This window comes from Dermacentor andersoni, chromosome 2, assembly GCF_023375885.2.
Source record: "Dermacentor andersoni chromosome 2, qqDerAnde1_hic_scaffold, whole genome shotgun sequence".
In the NCBI taxonomy this organism is placed as follows: Eukaryota; Metazoa; Arthropoda; class Arachnida; order Ixodida; family Ixodidae; genus Dermacentor; species Dermacentor andersoni.
In genome coordinates, this window is record NC_092815.1 from 223,075,326 (window position 1) to 223,090,405 (window position 15,080).

General features: G+C 47.1%; 1 protein-coding gene across 1 annotated transcript in view; it reads right to left on the reverse strand.

The window, feature by feature from the left end:
- Nucleotides 1–14,555, reverse strand: part of Gcat (Glycine C-acetyltransferase) — a 175,055-nt gene extending 160,500 nt beyond the window's left edge. The window contains exon 1 of the mRNA XM_050186605.3: nt 14,336–14,555. Within this exon, the coding sequence (XP_050042562.2) occupies nt 14,336–14,360 (25 nt within the window). The 5' untranslated portion in view covers nt 14,361–14,555. The remainder of the gene's footprint in view (nt 1–14,335) is intronic.
- Between the last annotated feature and the right edge of the window lie 525 nt (nt 14,556–15,080).

The following is a 15,080-nucleotide window of genomic DNA, read 5'->3' on the forward strand; positions in this document are numbered from 1 at the left end:
ACCGCACACTAAACAGGTTAAACAAAATTGACCATCAATTCAATATCTATGCAAATGTGACATTAGGTACATACTGTTACACGAATACAGATTAACACAATTTTTCCTGCGGGTTTTACAAGACACACTGTGATTTGTTAATGCAGGCAGCACTCTAGTATATGTGTTGTCACTACTGCAGAAAATGTGGTTACTACACTAACAATATATTGAAATGGGCAGAGATATAAGGTTAAATGGGACTGTGTTTACTCTGCAGAAGATATGGCCGGTACAACCAGTATGGCCGAACCTTAGGTTAGCCCCACTACGTTTTCTCTTTCGTCTTGTTGGTGATCATTGTCTTTGTCCCTCTCGTGGCACCATGACATAACCCCCGGCAGGGAAAACGCTGACCTGGCCCTTCTAGATGGCGGCCGCATGATATGCCTTGAGACAACACATGTGGACGATATCGGTTAACGTGGACGACGGGGAAGCATCGCTGGGAGCTACTTCATAAGTCACATCACTGAGCTGTCGGACGATGCGGTAAGGGCCAAAGTACTGGGAGAACAGTTCTTCTGATAGGCCCACACGCCATGAAGGAGTCCAAAGGAGGATGAGGTCACCGGCAGAGAACTGGACATCATGATGATGGTTGTCATAAAGAGACTTCTGTCTTGCCTGCGACTCAGAAAGGCGACGGTGGGCAATATGACATCTGATGGGCAACCTGGCTGTAGCTATAGCATTGCGAGCGTACTCAGACGGGGACTCGAGAGCAGTTGGCAGGAGGGTGTTGAAAGGCAATGTCGGGTCACGACCAAAGAGGAGATAGAAGGGGGAGTAGAGAGCGGTGTCGTGACGTGACGAGTTGTATGCGAACATCACAAATGGAAGCACAGTGTCCCAGTCCCGATGATTTGAGGAGACGTACTGTAAGGCATATCTGTAAGTGTTCGGTTCAGGTGTTCAGTGAGGCTGTTCGTTTGAGGGTGGTATGCTGTCGTGAACTTGTGTTTTGTGGCTCAAGAGCGAAATAGATCTTCAATAACCCGGGATAAAAAGTAGCAGCCCTTGTCTGTGAGAAGCTGATGAGGAGCTCCATGGTGTAAGACGACATCTTGGAGCAGGAAGTCTGTGACGTCGCTAGCACAACTGGTCTGGATGGCTCGCATGACGGCAAAGGGGGTTGAATAATTTGTTGCATTGGCGATGTACTTATTTCCAGCTCTGGAGGTAGGGAAAGGGCCCAACAGGTCGAGGCCAACATGACAAAATGGCTCAGTGGGTACATCAATTGACTGGAGGGTTACAGCAGGAAGCAAACCAGGCTTCTTACGATGTTGGCAGGGTTCGCAAGCAGCGACATAATGTCGCACAGTACGGGAGAGTCCAGGCCAGAAAATCATCGCCGGACACGGTCGTAGGTCCTGGAAACACCTAGGTGGCCAGCGGTGGAGACATCATGGAGTTGCGTGTGTACACCGCTCATGTCCTTCATGTGCAAGTTCATGTCCTTCTGTGCGCATATTGACACAAAGATGTGGGGCACCCGCACCGCAGGACGGCGCGCGCAAAGGTCGGCACCACGAAAGACGATAAAGTGCGTAGGCTGCACACTCTTGTTCTGGCCCGCCATTAAAGAGAAGCGTATATTTTGCAAGATTCCGTCTCCAATCTACGTTACATTTTTCTGGTGGAGGTGCGGGGTACATGCTACTACTCCCAAATCGAACACCGTCTACAAGCCCAGTACGAAGTCCGGTCGAGCTGACTCCTGTGCATGTACGGACAAGCCGCCGACTTCAAGGACTGCCGCCTGAGCACATGAGCTTCTACCCAATCAAGTCAGAAGGATGAATACATTGGTTCCATCTTCTTCCTCGACCGTGCCGACTGAGGTCGTTTTCAACCAGCCGCAGATCCCCACGTCCTTCTATGGGGACACCTTGGAGGATGTAGAGGACTGGCTCGATCACTCTGAGCGTGTCACAGAATTCAATGGTTGGACTCAAGAGCGCAAGCTACGCAACGCCTACATTGCCCTCGAGGACTATGCGCAGACATGGTTTGAGAACCGTGAGGCGGCCCTATCGACATGGGACGAATTCCGACGGCAGCTAATCAGTACATACGCCAGCCTCGATCGCAAGAGGCGAGCTGAATCCACAATTCAGGCGAGAGCACAGAGGCCGAACGAAAGTGTCGCAATGTTTGTCGAAGGTATGTGCCGACTTTTCCGATGCACGGATCCGTCCATGCCGGAAGAAAAGAAGCTCAAGAACTTGATGCGTGGTGTCAAGCGAGAGTTATTCGGTGCCCTAATATGCAACCCACCAAAGACCGTTGCAGAGTTTCTCGCGGAAGCCATATCAATGGAAAAGGCACTGCAGCAGTGAACAAGGCAGTACAACCACGACGTGTCGACCTTATCGCATGACTCTCTTGCTATATCCCTGGACAATACCGATGCCTTGCTCATTAGGCTTATCGTTCGAGAAGAGCTCCAAAAGCTTCAGGTGGCTCCAGCATCGGTACAGTGACTCGCTCTGGCTGAGGTCGTCCGGGAGGAAATCAGGCAGGCAGTCCAAGTCCCAGAGCGAAGCGACACACCACAGCACGAGATATGGCAACCACAACTTCGCATGTCGTATGCGGAAGCTGCGCAAAGTTTGTTGTCCCCGATTTTTCACAATGTGAGCTACGTCCCGGACTTTCATGGTGTGCACGCCATTGAACAAGCAACTGGCGACTTCAGGCCTCACCACACGCCATTCATGGCTGAAACACGACCACCCAGCAAGAGCAATGTATGGCGCACCGCAGACCAGAGGCCCTTGTGTTTTCATTGCGGTGAAGCCGATCACCTCTACAGGGCGTGTCCTTACCGCCGAGCTGGACTCCGTGGATTTTCACTGAACGCACCGTGCCCACGCAATGGTGAACGCCCCCTGGAGATTGAAGTATACCTTGCAGACGCAAGGACCTCGTTTGCCCCACGATTCCGTGAACCCCGGTCACCGTCACCCGCCCGAAACAGGTCTTCCAGCCCCCTATTCCCGCCGAGAGCAACGAGGCATCGCTCACCCAGCCCAGCCTCCCGGGAAAACCGAGTCCAGTGACCTGCGGAGGTGAGGTCGCCGACGTTGCGAATGCTGAAGATCCTCCACTACGACGACCGCGATATGACATAATTGAGGCGCAGAGAAAGCAGTGTAGTTCCGTGTCAGTATGCTGTGGCGTACCAGCTACCATAGATGACCACGAAGTCACGGTGTTAATCATCACGGGTGCAGACACGTCTCTTATGAGCCAGAATGTCGCGCATATACTGAACAAAGTTTCAACGCAATGGACCGGAACTCAGATTCGTACTGCAGGAGGGCATCTCATAACTCCAATGGGCCGTTGCACGGCACGAGTCAACATTCGGGACTTCACGTACATCGGTGACTTCGTCATTCTTCCTGAATGTTCGAAGGACCTTATACTCGGCATGGATTTCCTTCAGGCAAACGGTGCTATCATCGACCTGCAAGAGTCTAGAGTCAGCTTCGCTACTACGCAAGCCATAGCGAACAGTAATGACAACGACCATGACATCGCACTTCGCGTAGCTGACAATCACGTCACGCTGCCACCCAAGAGCAGCGTGCTTACCCTTGTCCGATGCAACATGGAGGACGACGCCGAAGGAATTGCTGAGGCAAACATGCCCCTGCTTCTTAAGCGCCACATTTGTTAGCCAGAGGGCTTCTTCAGATAAGATGCGAAACAAATGTTCAGTCGTTTTTCTAACAAACTTTAGCAATGAGTATCGGCATGTACCTCGAGGAACGACAATCGCAATTATTCGCGAAATCACAGATGTTACTGACATTGCCACATTGGAAACCGCATTGTCTCAGCAATCTGAGTTACCCAGCCTAAAAGAACGGATTCACATTAACGGCGCTCTGCCAGACCATCAGAAAGACCGTCTACTGAGTCTCGTGAATGAATTTGCAAACTGGTTTTCAACATCATCCAAAGTGCGGCGCACGTCCATCACAAAGCACCGCATTATTACAGATGAGTCTGCACGTCCTGTTCGTCAGCATCCTTACAGAGTGTCTTTAGTGGAAAGGGAAGCGATGAAGCATCAGGTGAAAGAGATGCTCCAAGACGACGTTATCCAGCCGTCCACCAGCCCGTGGGCCTCCCCTGTAGTGTTAGTCAGAAAGAAACACAACACACTACGCTTCTGTGTAGATTACAAAAAGTTGAATCGTGTCACCAAGCGCGATGTTTATCCATTGCCACACATCGACGATGCATTGGATTGTCTACAACATGCCAAGTTTTTTTCTTCGTTCGATCTTAAACCAGGGTATCGGCAAATCGAGTTGATGAACAGGATCGTGAAAAAACAGCATTTGTGGCACCTGATGGGCTTTACGAGTTCAAAGTTCTCCCCTTCGGTCTCTGTTACGCACCTGCCACCTTTCAGCGGATGATGGATACCGTGCTTGCTGAACTCAAATGGCAAACCTGCCTCGTATACTTGGACGACGTCATTGTGTTTTCAAGCACGCTTGATGAACATCTCGCACGACTCGAGAGTGTCGTCGCTGCAATCCATACTGCCGGCCTCACCATCAAGCCTGAAAAATGCTACTTTGAGTTCCAAAAGCTCAAATTTCTTGGCCATGTCGTTGGTTCTCAAGGCGTCCGACCAGACCCCGACAAGTTAGCTGCCATCGCCAAGTTTTCACCACCCACAGAAAAGAAGGCTGTCCAACGCTTCCTTGGTTAGTGCGCATATTATAGGCGCTTCGTCGAGGAATTCTCAAGAATTGCTGAGCCTCCGACACAGCTTACACGCGACGATGCGCCTTTCATTTGGGCGGATGAGCAGCAGCAGTCGTTCAATAAATTGCACAAGCATTTGCAAGATGCCCCAATACTTGCTCATTTCGACGAAGACGCTGACACTGAAATTCATATTGACGCTAGCAATGCAGGTCTTGGCGCAGTTCTTCTGCAGTGGCAAGCTGGTGCGGAACGCACCATTGCTTATGCAAGCTGCAGTCTCACCAAGGCTGAGAAAAACTACTCAACCACTGAAAAAGAATGCTTAGCGGTTGTGTGGGCAATTGGTAAATTCCGACCCTACTTGTACGGTAGACCCTCTAAGGCTGTCAGCGACCACCACACCCTGTGCTGGCGTGCGAACCTCAAGGATCCTGCAGGCAGACTAGCCCGTTGGAGCCTGCGCTTACAAGAGTACGATATTACAGTTGTCTACTGATCTGGAAGGAAGCACAGTGACGCTGACTGTTTGTCATGCGCACCACTCCCTACGACGTCATCAGACCCTGACCATGACTTGCCATTTGTTGGCGTTATCGACGCCATAAATATGGCTGAGCACCAGCGCGCTGCCGCTGAGCTGCTGCCACTGATCGAGCACCTCCAAGGAGTTGAAGATGTTCTACCCCGCTCGCTTGTGCACGGCTTATTATCATACTTCTTGCACAACAACGTCCTTTACAGGAAAAACTGCGGAAGCGGTCCCAATACGTACCTCCTTGTTGTGCCGTGGGCGCTACGCCAAGACGTTTTGCAAGCCTGCCATGATGAGCCATACACGGGACACCTGGGATTCGCTAAGACATTAGCAAGGATACGACAGAAGTATTACTGGCCCCGGCTTTATTCTTCTGTGCAACGGTACGTGAAGACCTGCCGCGATTGTCAGTGCCGCAAGAAACCACCAGTTAAACCGGCTGGCTTTCTCCATCCTGTGGACCCTCCTCAAGCACCGTTCCAACAAATAGGCATGGATCTACTTGGGCCATTCCCAGTGACCTCTTCGCGCAACAGATGGGTAGTCGTCGCTACCGACTACTTAACCCGGTACGCTAAAACCGAAGCTATTCCGCAAGCAAATTCCTATGAAGTGACCAAGTTCTTTGTACGCCACATCGTCCTACGACATGGTGCACCGTCCGTTCTCATCACCGACCGCAGTACAGCATTTACAGCGAAACTTATGCAGGACGTTCTCCAGCTGATGCATAGCTTTCACCGCAAGAGCACTGCGTATCACCCTGCAACCAATGGATTAATGGAACGTCTAAACAGAACGCTACCTGATATGCCTTCCATGCATGTCGACGTAGAGCACAAGACGTGGGACGAGATCTTACCCTATGTGACTTTTACATATAACACTACTGCACAGGAGACTACACAGTTTACGCCATTCGAGCTTGTATACGGGTGCCACGTCACGTCAACACTTGACGCCATGCTACCTCTGGCTGATAATAACCCGACCAGCGAACACGTGAATGAGTTCGTACAAAGAGTCGAAGAGGCACGCCAGCTTGCTCGGCATCGTATCCAGAGCCAACAGCATACCGACACCCTTCGATACAACCAGGGTAGACGCGACGTCCATTACAATACCGGCGCCTGCGTGTGGGTCTGGACACCCGTCCATCGCCGTGGACTCTCGAAAAAGTTGATCCGCCGGTATTTTGGTCTCTATAAGATTACATGCCGCCTCAGTGACGTGACCTACAAAGTCGTCCCCTGCAGTTCTGACCCCGGTTCACTCCGTTGTTGTCCTCGCGCTGAAGTTGTTCATGTAGTGCGCATGAAACCATACTATGCGCGTATGTGAATGCCGAGATGCACCTGAGGAGCTCCGTTTCTTAAGTCACTGAAAGAACTTTTTGACGCGACCCAGACAGTCACTTTTCGCATGGGGGGCAATTGACACAAGAATGTGGGGCTCCCGCACTGCAGGACGGCGCGCACAAAGGTCGGCTCCACGAAAGACGATAAAGTGCGTAAGCTGCACGCTCTTGTTCTGGCCCGCCATTAAAGAGAAGTGTATATTTTGCAAGACTTTGTCTCCAATCTACGTTAAAATATTGCAGCGGTATAGGATGCCATCCAAAACGAGGAACAATAAGCGAGGGGTCCGACGGGTCATAACGGAGGCGGCTGATAAAGTCACGCAAAGAGACATCACGTGCTTGCTCCTTGCTGATGTGGTGGAAGGCGGAGAGCGTGAATATTCCAGCAGGTGCATCACTGGAGTCAAAAGCGTCAATAGGGTGCGGAGACAAACAATCGGCATCCTGGTGTAACCTACCGGACTTGAACACCACTGCACAGGTGAATTCTTGAAGACGTACTGCCCAGCAGCCTAGATGACCCGTTAGATCCTTAAGTGTCGAGAGCCAACAGAGAGCGTGATGGTCCGTGGTAACAGTGAAAGGTCGACCGTATAAGTATGGCCGGAATTTGCTCGCTACCCATACGAGTGCGAGGCACTCACGCTCTGTAATGGAGTAATTGCGTCAAGCGTGTGAAAACAGGCGACTTGCATACGCAACAACTTTGTCACGCCCATGTTGACACTGAGCTAAAACCGTCCCAATTCCATGGCCTCTAGCATCTGTATAGACCTCTGTTGGGGCAGATGGGTCGAAGTGACAAGAATTGGTGGAGTAGTGAGCAGGGTGATAAGAAGTTGGAAGGCAGTAGCTTGGTCAGGACCTCATGAAAAGGGGACGCCTTTCTTCAGAAATTCAGTCAGAGGCCGAGCAATGTACGCAAAATTTCTGCCAAATCGACGGGAATAAGAGCATAAGCCTAGAAAGCTGCAGACGTCTTTGGCACAGGTAGGCACAGGAAAATCAAGAACAGCACAAACTTTTGCAAGATCAGGGCAGGTGCCAGATGAGTCGACGACATGCCAGAGGATAGTAATTTGGCGGCGACCAAAGTGACACTTCGAAGAATTTAATTGTAGCCCAGCAGCACGGAAGACAGAAAGAATAGACAAAAGGCGTTCAAGGTGTGTCGCGAAGGTCGATGAGAACACAATGACTTCGTTGAGGTAACAACAAAGACTAGACCACTTGAAGCTGTGCAAGAGCGTGTCCATCATCAAGAGCGTGTCATCAAAGGTGGCTGGAGCGTTGCACAAGCCAAATGACATGACTCTAAACTGATAAAGACCACCTGGCATAACAAATGCAGTCGTCTCATGGTCCATGTCATCGATGGCAATCTGCTAGCAACCGGAGCGCAGGTCTATCGATGAAAAATACATCACACCGTGTAGGCAATCCAGTGCATCGTCTATGCGTGGCAGTGGATAGACATCCTTCCTTGTTATCTTGTCTAGATTGCGGTAATCGATGCATAATCGCCACGTGTTGTTCTTCTTCTTCACCAAGACAACAGGAGAAGCCCACAGGCTTGACGATGGTTCAGTAATGCACTTGGTAAGCATCTTATCGACCTCCTGTTGTATTACTCGGCGCTCAGCGTGTGACATGCGATAGGGCCATCCGTGAATAGGCGGTGCATCATCAATATGTATGCGATGCTGAATGAGGTAGGTTTGTCCCAAAGGCCGTTAATGACTTTGTCGGAGCCGCTACCAGACAAGGTACCGGGGTCGCGCGGATGGGTCAAGATGACTGACGGTTGCGGTGTCGCGAATGCTGACGGCCCGGGTGCACCGGTTGCCAATGCCGTGCTTAACCCAGCGGCCTGGTCGTCTGTCAGCGTGGTAGGGCGGCCCAGGACAAGCCCGCTGTAGAGTTCCGTCTTGCGCAATACCTAACTCCTCCACCAAAAGTGAAACGGGCAAAGATATAAGGTTAAATGGGACCGTGTTTACTCTGCAGAAGATATGGCTGGTACAACCAGTATGGCCGGACCTTAGGTTAGCCCCACTACCTCGTCTCTTTCGTCTTGTTAGTGATCGTCATCTTAGTCCTCGTGGCACCATGACAAAATATATATATATATGTGTCTGTGTGTGTGTGTTGGTTGATTTCAGCTGCTGCAACACAGTTTCTCCAAGGAAGCACAAGAAATGTTGAAGATGCCATCAGATCATGGCTCAGACATGTGCCGTGAAGGGCATCAAGTGCCTTGAAACAAAAGAAGCCTGCAACATCTGTTCAAGACTCAAATGAAGGTACGTTTTTTTAATGGAACTATTATTGCAAAAGTCTTCATCTGCTTCTCATAAATGCTCATAATCTGAGGTGCAACCTTTAACTCTCAGCCTTTTGTGTCATGATTCAAGCACTTCAATTCCTCGAATTCAAAATAATCTTACTCGTTCTTCAGACATGTTTTATTGTGTAGGTGGTGCGGACAGTTCAAAGTGCAGGTGATAGCTGGTGTGGACCTCCTGCCCGGCCTGCAGCCTTTTATGCACAATTTTCTTTGCCTTCGTTATGACACATGGTGAGCAGATGCACAGGGAGAGATGAGAACATGCATGTCTTGCCGGGAAAATTTTAATACACACTATATACATATAGGGTGTGGAATATAAGGTGGTGGTGTGTGCCTAGTAATCAGCAGGGTCGACAGCGTGGCCTTGAATACAGTGTACATTGGTGCACCTTGAAGCTGGGACTTCCACTGTATATACGCGTGTGCGTCACCTCACAGGCGTTCATTGCTTTGTGAACCTTTTGGAGTTATTAATGGCCACGAATGAGTATATGCTCTTAGGTACTCCTAGCTCATTATGGGAGCAGACGCAACATAAATGAGAGCAAAGGAAGAACATGTCATAGGTGCAATTGTTTTACTGAGTGTTGTATTCTGGCAACAAGTAAAGATGGATTTCTTTCTTGCCTTCCGATCAAATGGTGAATGAGTACCCTCTTTGCTAGCTGCACTTCAATCCCATGCCAGCGCCGTGGCGTTAGTGTGCCTGATTACAGCAGCTACCAAGCGCCTGAATGTATTCTTCACAGCAGCGTTCTCTTGTTTTAGCATTGTCTTTTTCTAATGATGCTGTTACTGCAACGTCATTCCATGTCAAATGCAGTGGAAAACTCAGATCATTTCTGATTATTTATTAAAAAATTGTCTCTGACAGATATAAAGAGATGAGCTACAAAAATCTCTTAAATGAAATATTTTGTAAATATTAGGGCCACATGAATTTCATGTATAAAAATTTCTCAATATGATGTCTTCTTTTTGTGAATTCAAGTTTTCCTCAGAGCGAGCGTACAATATCAGATGCAAATAAAATTTCAACAGATATACTTTATGGGCAGCTCTAACTAAGCGGTCTTATGTTTTCCTAAGGTACCATTTTTGTGTAATTTACCAACAGTATTTGCCCATTTTTAATTTTGTTATGAGAAGAAATATAATTTTTTTTTATGCAGACCTCCTTCAACGAAAGCAAAAGGTCTATCTATAAAAAAAATGTGTCTTACAACACTGCTCAAAACACTCAAATTTTGGCTGCACTTTTCCTAACACCTGTACTTGCGCCATTTAATGAAATTTAAATTGTCCTCACATGTTGAAAAATTTCCTTTTCCTAAAATATTGTCGGATTGCATTCCATTTCCTTAGACCTAGTAAAAACTCAATTTTTTAAAAAGAATTCTGCATTGCTATAGATTGACCCTAACGATCTCGCATTGCTGCGCATGTGCTGTTCACACAGTTGATTTATCACTGTTATTTGTGAGTTATTATTCTCTCAATTCTTTGCTATGTAAAAAGCTCAGCTTCATTGCTATCACTCTGCAGATTTCTTGTAGTGCATGCCCGTCATAAGTTTTTGTGATTAGTGGTTCTTGCCACAAGAGACAAGTGTTTCTTTTTCCTCCTTCAGAGTTCTAATGGGTAGCAGCAGACAAATTGAGGTACTGATTTGTATGCTTAATCTTTCATGTCTTGAGCAATGTGTCTAGTCAGCGCTCATTATCCAGGAAATATGTTCATGTTTTTGATACCAATTCATTTCTTGGAGCTCTTAGCTTACTTTTTTCACCTGTGACAAGCTCTAGTCAGTAATGGTTTTAGCCATAACAGGTCATTATTTTGTTCATGCTACAAGCTACAAATTGAGGTACAAATTTGTTTCTCTTTTTTTTTATATATGCGCTAAGCAATTCGTCAGGTCAATGCTCATTATCCAGTAAGCACTTTCAAGTGCTTGATAAGATTTATTTCTGTGGGCTTTTAGCTTCATTATTCACATATGGCAGGTAAATTTCTGATCTGTAGCTGTTCTAGTCACAACAGGTGATTTTGTTCGCACTAGAAAGGTCTATCATATTGTAGTGGGCAAATTAAGATACCAATTAGTATTTTTCTCTTTTTCTTTGTTAAGTGAAGCAATGTGTCCACCCAGTGCTCATTATTCTGAAAACGATTTCATGTTCTTCATAATATGTAGGTTAATTTCTGGAAACTCTTAGCTTCGTCTTTCACCTGCGAGCTCACTGATCAACAAGCACATTAATTCTCTTCATACAGATTTCATTCTTGGGTCATTCAGCCTAGTTAATTCTTGCTCTTTTGTGCTCTGCTGTTATTGTTGTTCAGTAGTTCCCTCAGCAATTTTTCAACACACATTTTGCTCATGTGTGGATTGGTGTGCTTAGTGGTAATTGCCTTTAAGCATTTTTAAAATTTGGTCTGAGTGATCACATCTGCTTTTTTTGGTTACTTCCATCACAATTTTATCGTTGTTGTTGGGCATCTTCAATTGTATTTTACAGAGTACTAACACTATTGTGATGTGGTCTCATTTACTTTAGTATACATTTAATTGCTATTGCCTTGTAATCTTCTCAGCCTGAGAAGTGTTCTATGCTGTCTAGTTTTGTTCTTGTTAGTAATTTTGCTTGCAAATGTTTATGTCATGCTTTATGTAAAAAAATGACATGGCGACTTAATAAGAAGCAGTGATTGTAGGTCACTTGCGTTGTTTGAGCTGTACCTTTTTATGCCTTCCATCAGGTTTATGGAATGACAGCTTGGACTAGCGTTTTTAGTCATTTTATACAGCTTTTGTAACAATACTTGCAAACTATTTTTCACTACTGTTAGTCTACTCCGATCAAACATTTAGATGTTTTGTCGCAGTAAAATATTTCAACAAGATTTGTCTTGTTGATTATACACTGCACTTTGTTTGTGTCCAGGGCACAATTGAACAAACCCCTTGCTGTGATTTGAGGAGTACTACAATTCTAATTGTAGTTTTGCATGGCTAGCTCAGTTGGCGTTTATTCTACCAAACGAAGTGGCAGCTTTCCCAAAATTCACAGGCAACCAGATGTAGCTTGTTTCTTTTATACTGCCTTGTAACATTTGGCAAAAGTTCTTTTCCCAGTGCAGTTCCCTAGACCTGGTCCTTTGCTAAGTCATGAGGTACATTTCCGATGGGGAACCCTGCTGACGACAAGCCTTGCTTTTCAGTTCTTTCTGCGCAGGATAATAAATTTTGCCCCACAACTCACATTAGTGCAGCCTCTGTAGTTTAGCCAAGGAGATTCATAAATTGCCAGTTTAGCTTACACAACGCTTCACCAAGGATTCAACAGGAACGTTCCTGTGGACGTGCTGCTTAAGCACATACTGTTTAGAAAATCTAGTGGGCATTCTGCTTAGGAAAATGTGTTTCTGAATGTCCAGTGTAAATCCTGCAACTGAAAATATAGTCCTTTGGACATCCACTGAACATTTTGCTTTGGAAATGTGTACATCTAAACATACAGCGGACATCCTGCCTTTTATATGTCTTAAAGGTATACTATTTCGGACATACACTCGACATTTTTTATAGGAAAAGCTTATTTTCAAACGTCCTGTGGACATCCGAATATCCGATTTTGATGTACAATGAACTTTTTCTTTTTTTTGGACGATCCTATGGACATCCATAGTACATCATTGAGACTTCTAAGAATATCCGAAGGATGTAAAAATATTCGTTGTAGGATATCCTTTGAACATTAAATGGAGATCTGTGGTCCAATGGGCAATGCATACTTAAGCCAAGAAACAGCGCTTTAAAGCAGGGGGTAAGGCCTGTGCAAGACAATTTGAACTGCTACAACAAAGAAGCAGCGCAAATTGGCTAACCAGAGCACTGCTTCTGTTCCGCATTCATAAAGTATCGCACAATTTGAAAAAGACTGAAGCTGTGAGGCTTCTGTTGAGTCCTCCTAATAAGTTAACTGGGCTCCAGAGAAAAATCCACCAACAGAAAAGCAAAACCCTGCACACATTACATGGCATGTTATAGACAACAGAAAGAAGCAAATGATACACAGATGTTGTCCTTGTCCGTAAACACATTGCATAATCTGTACTAATGGTGCCCCAGCAGGCCCAAATAGCAACCTGATGAACGAAAGCAGCAAGCCCATCCCTAGGTGACATCTGCTTATTCCTTCATTTAGTGATCCGTGCGTATATGTTGCTTTTCACTAGGAGTAAACATTAATTAATTTAATTATGGGTTTTTACGTGCCAAAACCACATTCCGATTATGAGGCACGCCGTAGTGGAGGACTCCGGAAATTTTGACCACCTGGGGTTCTTTAACGTGCACCTAAATCTAAGTACACGGGTGTTTTCGCATTTCGCCCCCATCGAAATGCGGCCGCCGTGGCCGGGATTCGATCCCGCGACCTAGGAGTAAACATTACAGTCTATTCAGTGCTCGTGTGAGTTGTCCTCTCTGAACCTGTCCTGCAGTGCAGTTTCTGAAAGAAACAAGGCTCAAGCTCTGTATCCAGTTTTTGAGCTGCACAGAACGAGTGCCTGAAGACGCAAGTGGCATCCCCACAGCACATGCACTCAGATAAGAATAAACGGCCTTTCCGTCAGCACTTCACTGCCCACCGCAACAGCAGGATTTCTACCTCCCTCCAAGTGCCTGCTGAACATTAGCGCTCTCTCCCTAAAATTGTATGTGACACTCAGTAATACGTACAACCTGAGCCCATACTGTTGGGTGGCTCAATTTACAAGGGAGGCAAGTTTAACCGTTCTTAATTCGGCCTCTTCTGGGTGCAGCACAATGGTCCGAACGGCATGAACTGTAGCGGCAAATATGGGAGTCCCGTTTGAAGGTTTCTTGGTCGTCATACGTGCAACCACACAGTACGTGGCACCACGTAGTACATCTATGCTGAAACCGAAACGCCGCACGGCCGTCAAATGTCGGTGTAAGAGGAAGTTTGGTATTCAGTCCTGACTCTATTAGCTATTTTACACAGTCTATAGATGCGCATTAGTGTCGATTACCTTTCATGAATGCCAGAAATGAAACAAGACAAACCAAGTTAAACAATCGCGAGATGACTGACGTGCGGAAGCGCAGTGCGCTAGTTTACTACTCATTGGTCATTTTCGTTTTGCTACCCACTCGGCAGAGGTAAAATTATATTCGTCATGCAGATGCCACTCAAGCAGGTTAAACGCAGAACGTTTAGCACGCGCATATGGGGCGGCCAACTCCGCGCACGCAGCGCAGCAAAGGCCTCCGATAACACACCTTGTTTGATGGCCGCAGACAGCATGTCACCGTCTGCTTATCTTATCTTGAACGGCGGGAACTTCTAAACGAAGACTGTCTGCGGTGATGAGCCGGACAAACGCACGAGACGTATCAATGACCTCAGCCACACGGCAAACCACGGTACACACCGGCGCAGCACACACGAGCCGCACGCAACCTGTTGCGCGCTGGCGAGCCAGCGAAAGAGAAAGCCTCGCCCATTGACGTCAGTGGAAGCCGGTCACTGCACCACTACACACATGTCGACGAAGCTTAGCACCGAGAACGAACTACAGGGGCGCTGCGAGCAGCACCCGCGTGACGTCAGGACAAGGACTCACGCCTGTCGTCTGCTACAGTTCGGGCGGTGTCCGGGCGCTTTCTGCGGTGTTTTTGTTTGCTCGCCCTCGTTCTCTCTGCTTGTATATACTTATGGCGGTCGTCTCAAATATATTTTTACGACGTCTTCATTTGCGAAAATTTATTCAAAGAGCTTATTTCTTAGACGACAATGCAGCTCTCGAAGGCAACGCTACAGTGCCAGCCGAAGGAGCGCAGACCAAGCCATTGCAGATTTTTCAATCGACAACCGCAAAAACATAGAAAATAAGAATCCAGTTATGATACCATACCTGCCACGGTGCAAGTAGTATGTCACAGGCGCTGGCTATATATGACTTCTACAACAGTTATGTTGCGATGGTTGACGGGTGGAGGCAACGCCCCTCCCGTAGTGAACGAG